At 36.8% G+C, this 18,442-nt stretch overlaps 1 protein-coding gene across 3 annotated transcripts in view; it reads left to right on the top strand.

Moving 5' to 3' along the window:
- Nucleotides 1–18,442, top strand: part of Ndst4 (N-deacetylase and N-sulfotransferase 4) — a 300,475-nt gene that overhangs the window by 275,998 nt on the left and 6,035 nt on the right. For all 3 annotated transcript variants that reach the window (XM_040751907.1, XM_040751906.1, XM_040751908.1), the window contains 5 exons: nt 3,452–3,575; nt 5,421–5,595; nt 9,200–9,370; nt 10,335–10,444; nt 18,129–18,231. In XM_040751907.1, the coding sequence (XP_040607841.1) occupies nt 3,452–3,575; nt 5,421–5,595; nt 9,200–9,370; nt 10,335–10,444; nt 18,129–18,231 (683 nt within the window). The remainder of the gene's footprint in view (nt 1–3,451; nt 3,576–5,420; nt 5,596–9,199; nt 9,371–10,334; nt 10,445–18,128; nt 18,232–18,442) is intronic.

Raw genomic sequence — 18,442 nt, 5'->3', positions numbered from 1 at the left:
CAGAAATCTTAAACATGTTTGAGTGAAAAAAGCCCATAGCCAACATCTTTGTAATGAGGAAAGTCTCAAAGTGTTTTCATTAAAATCTGGAAAAAACAAGATGTACACACTAGCCATATGCTTGTTCAAATGTTCAGCATTTGAACATTTGATAAGATAAATGAAGACATAAAGGGAATACAAATAGTAAAAGAAGGAGTTGATTAATACATTAAGTAAAGTAGAAGAATACAAAATTATTATACAACATTCAGTATTATTTCTATATATAAATAACAAACATGTTGAGGAAGAAATAAGGAAACAAGATCTTTGAATATTCAGTTACATATAGAGATTATGAAAGCTTTCAAGGGTTGGAAGATGCAGTGCAGTTGTATAAAGGATCAAAGGAGAATAGTAGAAAGGCTGAAAATATCAATACAAAAATTAGAAAGAAATACCATTTTTAGAACTATTGGAAAATAAGGTCACATTAACGCAACTTTACAAGCTATTTCTAATGTTATTGGTTACCTTGTAGAACTTGATGGTAAAACTCTATTGCTAAAGATACCACATGCTTGAGTCATAAAACATGGAGAAATCAAGCTAGTGCTGACTCATAAGTTTCATCCATTCTGATTTGCTCCCATGATTCTGAATACTACTGCTGAAGGAGAAAATAAATCATCAATTTTTCCAGCTCTGCATTCCTAGTACTAAAATACAAGAATGGCAAAACATAACATATACACTGGTGAAATAATGACAAAAATATCCTGGGAACAACCAACTACTTTCTCATTGGAATTAAGGACTTTTCCTCAAGATGAAACCCATACCTAGCAATATTATCTGCAGCATGAATTTGTGGGACTTACAAGAGAAATTACTACTATTTCTTTATCAAATGAGACTAGTATAGTACTACACTATGTACTAATGACTTATTATTATACCCATAGATTAAGAAATTTTCTTTTGTTATAGATGAAAATTAACAGACAGACCTTCAATTTGTCAAGCTATAGACCATGAAAAATGTTGACTGTGAAGGCCTAAATGACACATCTGTACCAAACCCTCTTCTCCCGATGCTCAGAGATAAGAGGGTATGGAACATCACATATCTAAGAGCATATAGGTAGCACAAATTGTATTTGATGGTCTAATTTTTTTCAAAATTATACAAGGGTGAGTGATTAGGGAAAATACATCTGTAATGCATGAAGGAGGAAACAGGTGATGAATGTGATAAGAAAGTAATGTATAACATTTTCAAAGAACTAATACAATTTGTGATAAAATTAAATATTGTTGCAAGGTAAAAAACATTTTGGGGGAACCTTGTGTTGCAACATGAAAAGTGATACATAGAAGAAACAACTTCCCCACCTAACCCAAGACTTATATGTAGCCTGATTCTATTGTTTAAAAAGAAATGTCACACTTTTGATCAGATTTTAATTGTACTAATATTTGTATGCATATGACTTCCAGTGCCACCATCCACAAGAATTACATAGGAATCAATCAGAAGTCCCTGCATTTATGCCATCTGTGGGCTCTTTGCTCAATCACTTGGGAAGTGCTTCCAAAGTGAGAAAAGCTTCAGAAAAAAACAAAAACAAAAAACAGATGCATCTGAAGTTCATAAACTCCTGTGTGTGCACACTTAAGGTCTTGTCTCAAACAGAAAAAAAGGAAGAGCAAGAAGGAGGGAGGGAGGGAGGAAAGAAGGAAATAAAGAAGGAAGGAGAAAGGAAGAGAGAAAAAGAGAGAGAAAGAAAGAAAGAATGAATGAATGAAAGCAAACTACACCCAGGTTCAGCATGCCCAGGGGCTAGTGTTCCAAAGCCTGTGTGTCCTAGTTTGATTTCTCTTCTTGTGGTAAGCACCATGACCTAAAGCAACTTTGAAGAAAGTGGTTTATTACTAACAAGTCCAGATCACAGTGTATCACTGAGGGAAGTAAGGGAAGGAACTCAAGGCAGAAACCTGGGGTCAAGACCCGAGGAAGAAACCAAGAGATGCTGCTTACTGGCTTGCTTCCAAGCTCACATTTATCTGCTTCTTATGCCTTACTTCCCAAGAACACCTGTGCAGGGGTAGCTGGACCCTCCCACAACAAACATTATTCAAGAATATTCCCCTTAATCTATCCTAGAGGCCCACCCTTACAGAAGTATTTTCTCAGTTGAGGTGACTCTTTCCAGATGTCTCTAACTTGTACAGAGTTTCTGTTTCAGTTTTTTAAAAGATTTATTAAAACAAATAAATAACACCAAAATAACCAGTACAGTGTGCAGGTTGCCTTAGAACACTTTCCAAGGAAGATTTGTCTTGGCTGACAGCTCCTTACGTAAGACATCTATACATAGGGAAAGGGGGTTTGAGTTGTCATTCAAGGGGCAGAATACCTGTTACCTATAATTTTGCCTATTTAGAGGAATAATTAATTAATTAATTAAAGGGTATTCATAAAGAAAGGCCAAGAAATTAAAACCTACAACAGTATTTATTGTTATTTAAATGCCATCTGCTTGCCATTTTAAGGAGTGTTTTGTTCCTAATTTGATTCAACCTATCAACTTAGGGCCGCATGTTTAATAGGTTTGAAATTCTACTTGTTTAATATTCCTTGCATGCAAAGTGATGGCTTCGTTAAGTCTGCTGTGAGTGTCCTCAGCTACTCAAGTCTCTGTTCACTCCTTCCATTACCTTTGTAGTAGACTCAAGAACACATGTGAACTTCAAGTTTTTTGAAGTCAACACATGTGCTTTTCTGAACAAAAATTATCAACAGTCATTCCTCCTGTGGCATATAATAAATAACATATCAACCTCTGTCAAATATTTGATCTAATTGACTAAAATTAAATGCCAAGCAATGATTCACCAAATATAGTAGCCAAAATAGAGATGCTGTCTATACCTATGACACTTGACTTCAGAAGGAAATTGAAACACAGATTTCTGAAATGCTACTTTGAATGGATTTCTCATCCACTTTACTTTGCCTATGTAGCAATATTAAATCTGATACTTATATAAATAGAATTGCAAAACTACTGTAGACCCATTCTTCTTCTTCTTCCTCTTCTTCTTCTTCTTCTTCTTCTTCTTCTTATTATTATTATTATTATTATTATTATTATTATTTTGGTTTTTGAAACATAATTTCTCTATATTCCTTTGGAGCCTGTCCTGGAACTCACTCTGTAAACCAGGCTGTCCTCGAACTCAAAAAGTCTGCCCGCTTCTGCCTCCCAAGTGCTGGGATTAAAGGTGTGCACCATCAATCCCAGCCCCATTTTGATTATTATTAAAATAAAGTGCATCTACTTAGTGATAAGAAAACATTGGAAAGAATTGGTCTACTGGATTTTATTTTGGTTAAAATATGACACTGATAATACAATCTTTTTTCTTCTTGACATCTAACATGTGTCTCTTTTCTGTGTAACAGGAACAACTGCACTTTATTTATTTCTTCTTATGCACCCTTCCATCATCAGCAATCTCCCTAGCCCAAAAACCTTTGAAGAAGTTCAATTTTTTAATGGCAACAACTATCACAAGGGAATTGAGTGGTAAGAATAACAACAACAAAAAGTGAACTCCAACATTAACACACACTCCATCATTTCAGAGCAATTACAGATGTGTGCATGGCAGCTGCATAATTACAGAATAAATTTGTTATGCTCAATTCTACCACAGTGAATCAGAAATTAATTTATAATGATGATATGTTTAATCAGTGTTGCTTATAATTTGATTTGGACACTGCAATAATGATAATATTTTTCTGGTAAGTTAATATGATTGAATAATGAACATTGTGGGGTATTTTTCATCAGAATTATTCATAAGGATATTTAAAATTCTCTTTAAGCCTACTCTTATTTTACAGTTTCTCCATTTATTTTATTAAACACATAATTTCTCTTCACAGTGATGCCTGAGGTTGCTTTATTTTGTTCTCTGGGACATGTATCTTCATTAACCACATGAGCTGTGTATGTTGTATTGCAATGTAGGCAGTATTTGTCATGCAAATTATAATAGAGTTTTTCCTAAACCATATCAATTCCACTCACACACACAAAAGAAACATTAATTAGCACATGATAAATGACAGAAAACACTCAAAATTACAATACTTTCCATAAGATAAAATAGAATAAACATAATATTGGAAATGGTATTCAGTCAGATAAATTTTTTTTTGTCTATATCCTATCTTTCCAAGAAATTGTGATCCTGGATTTGATCTCCCTAAATTTTCATTCCCTAGGCATAGAAGGCAAATCTCATATGAGGAAAATTGCTTTCAATACACAATTTGTAGCATTTAATTTTGTGTGTTACCGTAACACTTGAGCCTTCTAGAATTAAAACCCAACAAGGGCAATGCCAGCGTGAAGATCATCCTGAGTGAAACTATGTTCACTTTGCATCTGAGATGTTACTGCCCTATCTCGTTTTTACATTTTGGAATTACATGTAAATTATTAAAGAATGAAAAGCAATTTTCTCTTATCTCTGAGCTCAAATGGAACAAAAAATGTTAAGCAAGAATACAGATGAGTTTCTTCAGTACTCTTCATTTGGGAAACATAATCACAAATGTCAAAGAGGAAAATAAGAGCCTTCTATGGATTCTTAATTGCTCTCATTATTTTTTTCTAGAACATTTGAGGGTGAGAGAAGTGATGAGCTGTAAAGAGGGTTGCACACATAATTAAAGCCTTGTACTGAATTAGCCTCAGAACATCTTGATTCCATAATACACACACAGAGGAATGTTCCGACAGCATATGGAGAAGTAAACCTATGGAGGCACTGCAGGATCAACTGACAGGAAGCAGCCCCTTAATTACTCTAGATAAATTACAATGTGATGATATTACTGCATATATTTCCAAATTTATAGAAGTTAAAAAGGAGAACAGTAGCTATGCCTTAATCTGTTGAATGTTTTATAGCTATTTTGACTTACATGTCTTTCTGTCCTATGAACTATAATCTAACCTTAAGAATCTTAGCATTCAAATCTGCAAACGCACATTTACCATTTGAAGTATCTGTCAAGGAAGATGGTACAATATTGTATTTTACATGCATAATCTGTAATTTTAGACTTGGTTTTCGACAGCAGAGAATATCAGTTCAAATTCATTGTGTTATCCCATCATTCATTACCAACTCACTTATCTGTTTTACTCTTTCCTTTGCCTTAAATAAGTCATAAGTACATAACATTCTGGGTTGCTTTCACATTAGAAGCATACAGCATGCTGAGTATTTGAATGACACAATAATTTAAACTTTATGCAAACAAGCGTAAGACCTGTTCAAATTCTTCCTATTTTGTATGGCAGACTAAAAAGAATACTGATTATATTAATTGATTTTTCCCTTCATACCTGCAGGTATATGGACTTTTTCCCTACTCCTTCCAACATTACCAGTGATTTCCTATTTGAAAAAAGTGCTAACTACTTCCACTCAGAAGAGGCCCCCAAGAGAGCAGCATCTCTTGTTCCCAAAGCCAAGATCATTACTATCCTCATTGACCCCTCAGACAGGGCATATTCTTGGTACCAGGTATGAATGAAGAAGAGTAATGCTGAGTACATTCAAGCATAGCTTGACTTTATCATTAAATAAACAGAAAAAAGTAATAAATAGTCGTACAGTAGTGGCACAGTGCTGTAGAATCATAAGTCAAATAAACATTTTCCTCTCTAAGTTGCCTTTGGTCAGGGTGTTTCATCATGGCAATGACAACCTTCACTATGATACAATTGCATATAAAGTTTTGGTAGTATTTAAAAGAAATGGGTTTATATTGATTTCCCCTATAACTTCTCATTTATTTTTTACCATAAAGGTATTTTTATTTGTTATGTGAGCGAAATATAAATAATGCAACAGTTTTTCACTATGAGATCATTGTGGAATTTTAAAAAGAAAATCCTTTGTGAAATATCTCTTTGCTGACTCCTATTCAATCTTGTTTGTTGCTAGACTGGTTCATTTTTTTAAATTGTTGTTGTTGTTTTACAAGAATCAATGTGTATTAATGCTTGCATATAATTACTTTTAATATTCCTATAGCTTTTAATTAATTTTTTTACTATCTCAAAATATTACACATGTGTACACAGTATCTTCCTTTCCACTCCTTACTTCACAACTTACATTCCTTGACATCTACCTTCCAATTTTATGTCTTTTATTTTTATATATTTAGTTCATTGAGTTCAGGTAATGCTTCCCACATGCACATAAGTGCTAGAGTCATCCATTCGAGTATGACTAACTTACTAGTGCCCACATTCCTAAAGACAAGTGACTCTCCCTTTCCTAGCAGCCATTAATTGACAATAGTGTCTTAACTACAGGTGGATCTTTGGGGCCCCCTCACCTACATATGCTGAAATTGAGGTTCCCTCCTTTCAGAAGACTCTAGCCCATATCCAGTTGACGTAAAACTAGCCAGCGGATAATGAACAACATGTAGAAAAATGAACAAGAAAGGCTGAATATTAGAGGATGTAGAAATGCCAAATGTAGGCAAGGAATGTAAGTTATGAAAGAGAATGAAAAGATAATTGTTTTTCTATTTCTAACTCTAGCATGGATTTTTCAGTTTTGGTGTGGATAAGTGCATAAAATATATCCTATACTGAAAGTGTAAAATCAAATATGAAGTCCCACAGCTTCAGAATTTCTATTTAACTGTATAGAAGTTCATTAAGATGTATAGACTTTATGTCTGGTTAATTTGGGTGTGTGAAATTTCTTACTTGCAAGGCTTTTATAATAGAGTTAATTAAAAATATCAAAACACTGAGGTGAAAACTTTAATTAAAAATTTTAAATTCAGATATTGTGAGAATGCCGAATGTTTAATCTATTTAGGGTAGACCGAAATGAATGTTTTATATAGATTAAATAACTTGAATGAAATAGAATGTATACAATACAGTGCTTATCTGTGACTACTTTCCAAATAAATTCTTTGGATACACAGGTTTAAGGGAATTATTTTTCTGATAATACTTTTTATTGCCTGTATTGCTGAAGCCATGGCCCCAAAGTGCTCCACATTTCAAAATAATGTAGCCTATTACTTAGCTAGACCCGTCCTTCCAGTAAGGGCCATAAATCTGTAGCTCAGCAGGTGTAAGTCAGAAACCAGCACGAACGTCACCTGCCACTGTAATTTCTATCCCACATTTTTATAATGGACCTCACAGAGGAACTAAAGTGCTATTTTTCCATAAAATATGTTCCTTTGTGACTTTCTGGTCATATTTTTATGCTAATCTTAGTTGCAGGCATATAAAGAAAATCTGACGCTAAACTTACATAAGTCAATAAGAGCAGATTGAACATACTCTGGCTACTGCTTATAACAGAAATTTTAGCCCAGCTGTACTCTACTAATATGCATATACTGCTTATTGGCAATTATTTTTCCAATTACGGAATCTCTACACGTTTTTTTGTTTAGAGTGGTTATGTCATCTGAATGTATTCAGCATGATAAATAAAACAAATTATAGTTTCACTCATCAGGAAGTTATTTTCCACTCCTGATCTTTAACCCTTCACCAAACTATCTTGACTTGTCTAGAATAATTTACATGTAAAATTTACTTATAAAATAAAACACCCATCTATTGCCAGGCATAATACCTGTATACCACCATGCTTTTTCTAGGTCGCATTTTTTTCCACATTAACTTTTTTATATTCTGCAACACCAGTTTATTTATATACACACACCTTATATACCTAACTCAGACTTACCTTGAATTTTCCCTGTTTATTTACTTATCCTATGATTACTGAAATTTTTCACTCAAAAAACACTTTGGCTCAAAAGCTTCAACCATTATTAAAGTTTCCTACATTTCCCAGTCTGCATTACTCCTTTATTGGTGGTTATCACCATTAAGAAGCTTCTTATACATTAGTCAAATATATGACTTTGCTATTATCTGTTACTCTACTGTCTCTCATACTAGGCTTCATTTCTTTAAAGACAACAATTATGCTTCACATCTGTTCATATTCAGAATCTGTTACTATTTTTTGTTGATGTTCTTCAAATGAGAAGAACACATTTTCAAACATCTGCACTATTAAATTTGTCTCTCATTTAGCTGGGCTCTATTATTTTGTCAAATGATAGTTTTATGTGAAAAACTACTAGGCTTTGATACTGAAAAGAAGGAGTGACATAAATATTTGGTGGAGACCCATAGAGCACAAAAGCACTTCAGACAAGCTTAGCTTGAGTATGGTATCTAAGCAATGGTTAGGCATCAGAATCTGAGGTGTCCGCATATATAGGATCTGCCACACAGAGAAACCATCAGAAGGAGCTGGGAAGGCACATTGCCGTGCCTGCTGCGCAGCCTGTATCCGAGAATGTGGTGAGGTGGTCGGGATTGATGACACAGAGACCAGTCGGTTGCGTTAAGAAAACTTTATGCTCCCCAAATCGGCTTAGGAGAACTTCCCAAAACAAACAAACAAACAAACAAACAAACAAACAAACAAAAAAACAAAGAAAACGCTTCCCTTCAGAAAAACTTCTGCCATACATACACACACAAATCTCCAACAACCTCTCACACACCTCTCCTCTTTCCTCCTGGCTGGTGGTTAAATCTCTGGTACCAGAATCTGGAACAGCAGGGAGCAGGAAGAAGTAGCTAGCCATGGGGGGGGGGGGGGATCAAAGTCGGGGTGTTTTCAGTGAGCCAGCCCTTATCAGGAGCCTATGGCATTGGATTGTTTTCAGTAAACATTGTCTCAAAGCTGCCTGCTCCCAGGCTGATGGAGGAGTGGGTTTCCAGCCAGGGTCTCTGATCACCACAGCACAGTAGGCCAGGCAATATGTGAGACCACCCCTGTCCATCTAAATTTCTGCTTATCAAACTTAACTTTTGTTTCTAGCATATTTTCCTTTCTAATCAGACTCTTGTAGAAAATCCTTTCACTCTGTCTGCCTTTTGCCTATATATTTTAAAAGCAAATCAACCCTAAATATATCTGCATATCACTTGATATTTACTGAAATCCTGCTATTTAAAATACGCAATGTGCCAAATGCATAGGTACATATGAGAACAAAATTATGCAAACATTAAAAAAAACAAATTTAACTCTACACTTTACTTTTCCCTTAAAGCATCAGCGATCCCATGAAGATCCAGCTGCCCTGAGGTTCAATTTCTATGAAGTCATCACAACAGGACATTGGGCCCCACCTGATTTAAAAACCTTGCAGAGGAGATGTCTGGTACCTGGGTGGTATGCAGTACACATAGAAAGATGGCTGACCTACTTTGCTACTTCCCAGGTAATTGTATGAAATCGGGTTTCACTTATCATATCACGATTGTATTGCCCTGACACACACGGATGAGATTCACAGATAACGGATAGCAATAGAGGCTATATTTTTACTTTACCAATACCATTCGATGTAGTTAGATAGCTCTGAAGCACATGGTTAGGAGAGTTCTTTGATGAGCAGTTGTTATCAAGGAATACATTTTTCCAAGAGAATGTCATATAATTCAATATTGACAACTCTCAACAACTGGTAGAGAAGCCAACTAGTCAGAGACTTTGTAGAAGTACCCACATGGATTCATTCTGCTTCTCTGCCATATGAGAACCTTACTGGGAAAGAAGAGGTTCTTAAACATAAAGAGAAGGGGCTTAGACATGGAATAGAACCACAGTAACATCTGAGAAAAATATCCATGTTCTTCACTTCAGCCCATAGCGTAATTTAAGCTCCCGAAGGACTTTGATACGCTGTCTTTAAACTTGGGCAAGTTTCATATTCTACCATAAGGACCCAAGTCAGAAACATTTTCCTCTCATTTCTGATTCTCCTCTCAGTTATGGTTTGTAACAATAGATGGGATACTTTCACCTGAGTAATGACTCGAGCCATAGGCCTCGAGGTTAGGGATGTTAGTAGTCTGGTTGGCTAGCTGGTAATATACACTAGAGATGAGAAACCCCTGTCTATACTACAATTGCAATGCTACAGACATTTGCATTTACTTCTGCTTAAAAACAAACTGGCTTAATAATTCACCAACACAAAAATAATTTCTGTGGAAAATTTAAATTATTTATTCGTTGGGAAAGAAGCAAGAAGAAAAACACTTAAATGTATTCCATAGAGTACATGTTTTCTTCTCATTCAAAGTGGCCTGACTTATTAATGCCATACGAGGTCAAAAGGGGCAGCTTAGTCAATTTAATTCAGTTTTGTTCTTCACAGTTGACTATTTTTGTCTTTGCAGTTGCTAATTATTGATGGACAACAGCTGAGATCTGACCCAGCTACTGTGATGGATGAAGTCCAGAAGTTTCTAGGAGTTACACCTCATTATAATTACTCTGAAGCACTAACGTGAGTCTATTCTCATGCTTGATTTCACTTCCATTATTTGTCATCATAAATTATCACTGGTCTGTATTTATATAGCATCATTAATACTAGCTATGAATTTATACATCATTCTGCTACTCAGACACAAAGAAATAGTCTCATTACTCATAAGGTATCTTCTTTTGAACAATAGGACTACTTTATATTAAAGTATACTTAGTATTTTATATTATGATAAATATCATTTTTGAGCTTTCCTCCAATATAAATTTGTTTCGATATTATATGTACATATACATACATAAATAAATACATACATATGTACATATACATACATAAATAAATACATACATACATGTATATATGCTTTGTGTACAGTGTCCTAAACACTGAAGTTTCAGGGTGAAAATGATTTGTCCTCTTAGAACAAGTTACAAGTGGAACATGGGTCTGCAGTGGCGGCACAAATCATTGATCCCAGCACAGGCAAGCAGATCTCTGAGTTCAGGGCCAGCCTAGTTTATAGATCAAGTTCCAGAAAAGCCTGAGCTACACAGAGAAAACCCTGTCTTAAAAAATTCAGAACAGAACAGAACAGAAATGAAATATGAAAAGTCATAATTCCCTGTGAAACAGTAAACAATATTTAGTACAGATTTGGAGATGCATATTTGTGTTTGTGTGGTGCTATTCCTTGCAAGATATGAGTAAACATCTACGTATCCCAGATAGGGAACTAACAACAGACAAAAGTATAGGTATTACTAAAGTCCACTTTGGTGAACCAATGAGCTTTATTGTGGTTAATAGAGGAGCAGAAATACCTCAAAGACAACTGTTATCACTAAACATCTGTCCCAATACAATTGACAAAAGCTGGAAACCTGGAGTGTACTCCACAGTCAGCAGACAGCTCTACAAGTTAGAAGTGTCCATTCCTGGTGCTTCAATTGACCCAAGCCTTTTCCAGGTAGCTCAGTTGGTCTTTATATTTCTTTTAGGCATTTGGACTGATACCTTTTGTCCCAGGCTGTTTCTCTGGTCTCTGCTTCTGCTAGGCTGCTTGGTCTGTGTCTTCAAACACTGAAGCTTCTCTGACAGCCACTTTCAGATATACTTAAATACTTTTGTGGGGAGATGAGCCTAATGAATCTGCTCAGTTTCAAGGACTCCCTGTACCTATTCTGAGTTGTTTATTTTATGTGTTAAGGGACTTCCTCCAAGGATGCAAACTTTCACTTCTCCTGTTGTTTCATCTCCCTGTAAACACCCTGTCTCAAAGTATTCTGTTGTTTTATCTTACTTTTCCTATCTCATGTCTTAAGAAGTTTGTCTTCAAGATGGAAAGTTTTAGCCTCAGTGGACACCATTACAGAAAAACGTTTTATTATTCATGTATTAGAATGCTTATAGCCAAATGGAATCATGCAGTGTAGCAATCTATTATTGTACCACAAACCATCATTAAACCTAGTACACATGATGGCAATGCTTTTGCTATGATCATGGATTTTGTGGGTCAGAGATTAATAAAGAATGCACTCAGAATTGCTTGGTTTTTACTAATTGATATGTAAGATCATCCCGGGAAGACTTGAGTATCTGGTTATGGCACAAATGACCAAGGACTGAAATTATCTGGATGCTCCTTAACTCACATCTTTGGTTACTCAGTCAAGGTCTGAATTCAGTAGCATGAAGACTCTCCATGTAGCAAATCTCTGTCCTTGGTTTCTTCACACTGAACTGGTTGCTTTCTAAAAAGGAATATAAAGAAGAAGGACCATGTGATCTAAGATCCCCATGGCTGCTATGACCTAGACTTGACAGCTACAGACCTTGCTTCATGCTTCATTCTGTTGGGCATACCAGTAAGTAAATCAAGTCCAAATTCAAGGGATGGAGATGCAACTACATATCTTGGCAAGGAGGGATGTGCTACATTACAAAAGGCAGGTGGAATAGTGTATATGTTGCCCTCATATCAGGAACACAGAACTATCTATTCAAGTAGTTTTAAAATGGGGTAAACAAGTTAACAAAGAGAAGTGCTCCAGCCGGCTGAAACACTTTAAAAGGGCACATGCTGTACTCCTACAAGACTCCCCCAAGCTCTGATATAAAGCCTATTAAATTTTAGACAAAATTCTAACAAGCCTGATTACATAATTTCCCAGTTCACAGAAGATTAGACTCAGCAATTAGACAATTAGAGAGGGTAATGGAGGGACAGGAAAAGCAGTAATGAGATTGGGTTTTTCCTTATCCGCTAAAACAATCCTAATGAAGTTCTTACCTACACATGGAAATAGCAGCCGCACAAGGCATGCCCCTGCTTATTGAGTAGACAGAGCTTCCCATAATGTGTTTTGCATTAATAGTTATTGATGTTGGCATATCTTGCCCTTCTCAGCGGTAGCCTAGGTAATGGTTCTGTCCTTTTCACTGAAAATAGTTGCTTAAGGCTCAATAAACCTGAAAATTCATTATTATGAGGAGAGTTTATAAAGAAGTACAAAATATATGGATTTTAATGTATCTCACATATCACAAAATTTAACTACTCTTGTGATGCTTAGCATAATAAATGAAGTCACATGTCAGTCAACTCATGTCTTAAGCGTGGTTTAACAACTATCTGAAAAGGCTTTGAACCTTATGTTCACAATAACATGCCTGTTAAGGTAAAACCATAAAACACTGAATTGCTCTAACCTAGAGATCAGTCTGTTAGACTTACCATCTATGAAGATAGCTACACAATAAGTGGAACTAAAACCCTAACAGTGAGGGTCACAAAAACCGCAAGTTTAAAAATGGTCTTTGGTATGCAGGATGACTCATTCCCCAGTTTGAACAAAGTTCCGACTTAACAACACCTGCTTTGCAGAACAAGAAAAACCTACGACTTACCCTGAGCCCTCACACAACCAGAGAGGGAACATATTGTCAGTATGGGTCTGTAAACCTCAACTTTGTTACCAGTGTAGTTTGCCTTAACATGGTTAAATATTCTCATCCCAAGACAGAAAATGCTGTTTAGGGCCATCGTGCTACCGATGCTCTCATCTCATTTTGCACAGAAGACCGAATTTGTTTTTTCCTCTTGGGAAATTAGAGCAAACTAGAGGAAGGCCTGTGATACACAGGGAGCAGCTTGGAAAGTTCGGGTTGGAAATGATTCTGTCTTCTTTTATCTATTTGACTACTGATGGATCGCCTTTTAATTGGGGACATGTACAAGTACAATGTGGACAGCATGGATCAGATTTCTCTAACAATAGGTCAGGAAGGAAACTAAAGAAAATTTCCCTCTCACCATAAAAGAGAACACACATGTGCAGAGGCAAATTTCAGGTGCAGTGGTGTTATAGGAATGGGCCCAGGGCAACAAAATATTCTGCAACTAATTAATTTTACATCCCAGTCAATTACGCTTCATCTTTCTAAAACATCTGCTGAGCAACAAAGATGCAAACCTTTCCCATGTTTTATGCATACAGCAAATCCCATAGAGATAAATTTAAATCTTCCCTTCTTATTTGGTACATTCTTTCATTTTTCCTATCTTATTAGTGCTCATCAGAAATTCTCATACATTTGACATTACACAAAACAGTTATCCCAAACATCCTTTCTTTTGTAACTAAGTTGCAGCCAAAGAAATAAGGTAGCATTAGAGACTATGAGAGTGTCTAAGGATCTGTTAGGGTCAAAGCTACAACACTGCTTCCCTTCCAGGTCCCAGAGTGAAGGGCAGTGTCTGCCAGCAGGGCTCTACCAAAATTCAATTCATCCGCAGCTGCCTGTAACCACGGGTGTCACGATGCTTTGCAGGGAGGTTGGCATGAGCCAAGCACTGCCTGTGATATCTATCCCCTCTCTTGTTTTGCAAAATGGAATCACGCTTGGAGTACTGGTGTGCGGCTGATCAATCTTTGCCTGGTCATTGCAGTGGACATCTTGTTCTTCATTGGCTTAGTGGGACTGATTGAAGCTATAAAAATGTGTGTGTGTGTGTGTGTGTGTGCGTGCGTGCGTGCGTGCGTGCGTGCGTGCGTGTGTGTGTGTGTGTGTGTGTGTGTGTGTGTGTGTGTGGTTATGCTGCTGCTTGTAGTTACTGTTCAGTTTTCTGTTCCTTGTGCTTGGTTAGCTTTGAATTAGGGGCAAAAAATTCAGCTTCTGCCATTTGGCTGGATCAACATAGCAAGTACAGGAAATGACAAGGGGATTCTAAGTTGTGAGTTCTGAAATTTTAACCCTAAATGCTAGCTGGCTGGCTGCTCGTGTTGATAGTGAGCATCTGTGTTTCCTACATACTTGAGAAACTGGGCAGCACACTAGAGAGGTTTCAGACATGTTAGTGGCATGGTTTCTTCTTTGGGTGTGTCAAAGTCCTGGATGTTTGACTGACCCACAAAGAACCAGAAGGAGCCTCCCACCAACAGTGAGTAGGTTGATGATTTGCTGAGAAAACCAGGGAAACATTTCTGATTATGACCTTGTTCACTTTCCTCTGGTTTTAATTAAGTTAATTTTCCTGTTTAACAAAGAAAACAGTGCCTAAAAAGTTACACTAGCAACAGTAGAAATGTGTGCTCTACCCTTCTGTTTTTTGAAATGCTTAGTTTTCTTCAGTGAAATGGCATCCTCTGAGCCTTGAGGGTATCTGTCATTAACCACACTCAGTCTCAGCACTGGCAACTGTGACCTCTCAGCTTTTTTACCTTCAGAAAAGCTGTGGTCACTGAACTCAAGGAACTCAGTGACAGAGAGGGAGGAATGATCAGCATAGGGGTCAAGATTGGGCTTTTTTAACCCACAGAAACAGCTGACCTGAACAATAGGGAGTTCTTGAACCCTAGACTGATGGCTGCGAATCCAGCATGGGACTGATCCAGACCCTCTGAATGTGGGTGTCAGTGAGGTGGCCTAGGCAAACTATGGGGCCTTGGGTAGTAGATCAGTATTTATCCCTGGCATAAAAATGAATTTTGGGTGCCCATCCCACAATGAGAGATGCTCTCTCAGCCTGGACTTTGGGGTAGGGCCTAGGCCCTGCCCTGAATGAAAAGAAAGACTATGGACACCTCCCAAGGAGGGCATCACCCTCCCTGGGGAAAGGAGTGGGGATTGAGGGAGGGGGGATGGGAGGTTGGTGGGAGGGCATGGGAAGAGGGGAAGGAGAGGGAGAGGGAGCTGGGATTGACATGTGTAGCAACCTTGTTTCTAATTTAAATTTAAAAATTAAAAAAAAGACTTTAAAAAAACTTGTGGTCACTACACTGTCAATCACATGGTGGATCTCATATATATATATATTGTTTTTATTTAAATTAGAAACAAGATCATTTTACATGTCAATCCCAGTTCCCTTTCCCTCCCCTCCTCTCCTGTGCCCCACTAACTCCCTATCAAAGTCTGTCATATCCTCCCCCATGTGTCTAGGCTGAGAGAATATCCCTCTTTGTAGAATGGGTTCCCAAAGTCCATTCGTATTAGGGATAAATACTGATCTGCTACCAGAGGCCCCATAGATTGTCGAGGCCTCCTCACTGATACATTCAGGGTGTCTGCATCAGTCCTATGCTGGTTTCCCAACTATCAGTCTGGGGTCCATGAGTTCCCCCTTGTTCAGGTCAGCTGCTTCTGTGCATTTCACCAGCCTGGTCTTGACCCCTTTGCTCATGACTCCTACCTCTCTGGAACTGGATTCCAGAGTTCATTTCGGTGTTTAGTTGTGGGTGTCTGCTTCTAATTCCATCAGCTGCTGAATGAAGGCTCTAGGATGGCATATAAGGTAGTCAGTCATCAATCTCATTATTAGGGAAGGGCATTTAAGGTAGCCTCTCCACTATTGCTTAGATTGTTAGTTGGTGTCATCCTTGTAGATCTCTGGACATTTCCCTAGTGCAAGATTTCTTTTTAAAACTATAATGACTCCCTCTATTATGGCATTTCTTATCTTGCTCTCCTCTATTCTTCCTCCAACTCAACCTTCCTGCTCCCTCATGTCCTTCTCTCCCCTTCTCTTCTCTACTTCTCTTTCTCCTAGCTTCCTCTCCCCTCCCTCCAGGTAACCCAGTCACAAAAAGACAAACATAGTATGTACTCACTCATATATGGATTTTACACATAGAGCAAAGTATTACCAACCTACAATTCACACCTCCAGAGAAGCTAAGAAACAAGGAGGACCCTAAGAGAGACATGTATGGTCCCCCAAAGAAGGTGAAAGGGAAAAGATCTCCACATTGTGGATCTCAGTCTACAACTGGTTGTGATTTTGTGTAGCACACAGAAGTTTATCACAAAGAAGTGGTATCAGAAACACACCAATGTCTAACTCAGTTATTCTGCCTTGGCATAGCATGGATTTCAAAGACTCAAGGGGCATTCCTTCATACCCTTTACATTCTCTTTAAATGAGTATTTCCAAAGGCTGTGGTTTTTAACATGTTGCTATTCATGCAGTGCTCCACCCAGAAAAATATATACTTGGTTTTCTTAAAAACAAGTGTCTCTCTGGGCAGTGGTGGCACACATATTGAATCTTTGGGAGGCAAGACAGGTGGACATCAGTGAGTTTGAGGCCAGCCTGACCTACAAAGCCAGTTTTAGGACAGCCAGGACTTTTCTAGAGAGAAAACCTGACTTGAAAAACAAAATACAGAAAACAAAACAAAAACCCATTTCATGAAATTTCTCAGTATCAAATCTGTATAGATCTGAAGTATCTGCCAATTTGACAGTCAGATACTCATGTGCTGCATAGCATGTGGCATGTAGAAGCATTTAAGTAGAGATTTACAACTACAAGATTCGCCCAACAGGATTGCCTGCCTTCAGCAGCAGACAAGAAGAGGGCTACATTTGATTCACCAGTTGTAGTGCCTATGTCTCAGATCTGAAGATATTGTAATGAGTTACATCTTTACTCATTTAAAAATATTTAAAGACACAGGAATTCATTAAATAAAGATATTTTATGCAGAAAAAATTTATTCTTTCTAAGCACAATGTGATATTGTTGAATGTCATAGCATTTTTAATTATGAAAACAAACTCCAAGTTCATTTCAAGGATTAAACAAAAAACCTTAAGAAGTAGATTAATACTATTTTGTAACATTTTTTATTTAATTTTTGAACATTTAAAAAAATTAACTGTAGAAAAGACTACAGTATTTTTTCTAATTGAAAGGCAAAAAAAATTAACTGTAGGAAAGACTACAATATTTTTTTTCAAATTGAAAGTCTTAATTATCCTACACTCAGATTAGTGTACCTATATGGAATTAAGTCTCATTAATGAAACCCATTAATTGATTTCAAAGAAATCTTTTAATACATTTTGTCATTGAAATCACAGTCATCAGAAACAAAATATCCAAAGGCCTTTTTATATGTAGGCTGTAATATTAATGTTTAATTCTTTGCTTTATTTTAGATTCATAACTAAAATATGGACCACAACAATTTCAATAGGAAATTGTACTGCAGATCTGTGTGCCTTTTCCTATACAGTAGAACTGCTTGAAACTATATAGCAAAATATATAAATTTTAATATCTATTGTCATTTCTCACCTGTAGAAATGAATTGAATTAAAGCAACAGGCAAACAGAAGTGTAGCCCTTTCATCTGACTGGGAAGGCTATGTTTTGAATATGATTTGTAATTATTATGTGTTTTATATCTTTTAGGTTTGATCCCCAAAAGGGCTTTTGGTGTCAACTACTGGAAGGAGGAAAGACCAAATGTCTTGGGAAGAGCAAAGGCCGAAAATACCCACCCATGGATCCAGAGGTAATGTTTGCTTAGCTTCTTGAGTTACACTGATAAAAAGACACTTCTGTTGGAAAATGAGGAAGAGAAATCTGATTCTTTCTTTTTTTTTTTTTTTGCTGGTCTTTCTTTGCCATCAATAGTTTTTTATAACTTAGAAGATGTTAGAGAGGGAAAGAACTGATATATGTCATTAGAAATTTTTTCTGTTAGAATTCAACTCAGACATAAT

The sequence above is a fragment of the Mesocricetus auratus genome, unplaced genomic scaffold (assembly GCF_017639785.1).
Source record: "Mesocricetus auratus isolate SY011 unplaced genomic scaffold, BCM_Maur_2.0 Super-Scaffold_100009, whole genome shotgun sequence".
Taxonomy (NCBI): Eukaryota; Metazoa; Chordata; class Mammalia; order Rodentia; family Cricetidae; genus Mesocricetus; species Mesocricetus auratus.
Note: the sequence above shows the minus strand (reverse complement) of the source record. Positions and strands in the feature narration are given on the sequence as shown.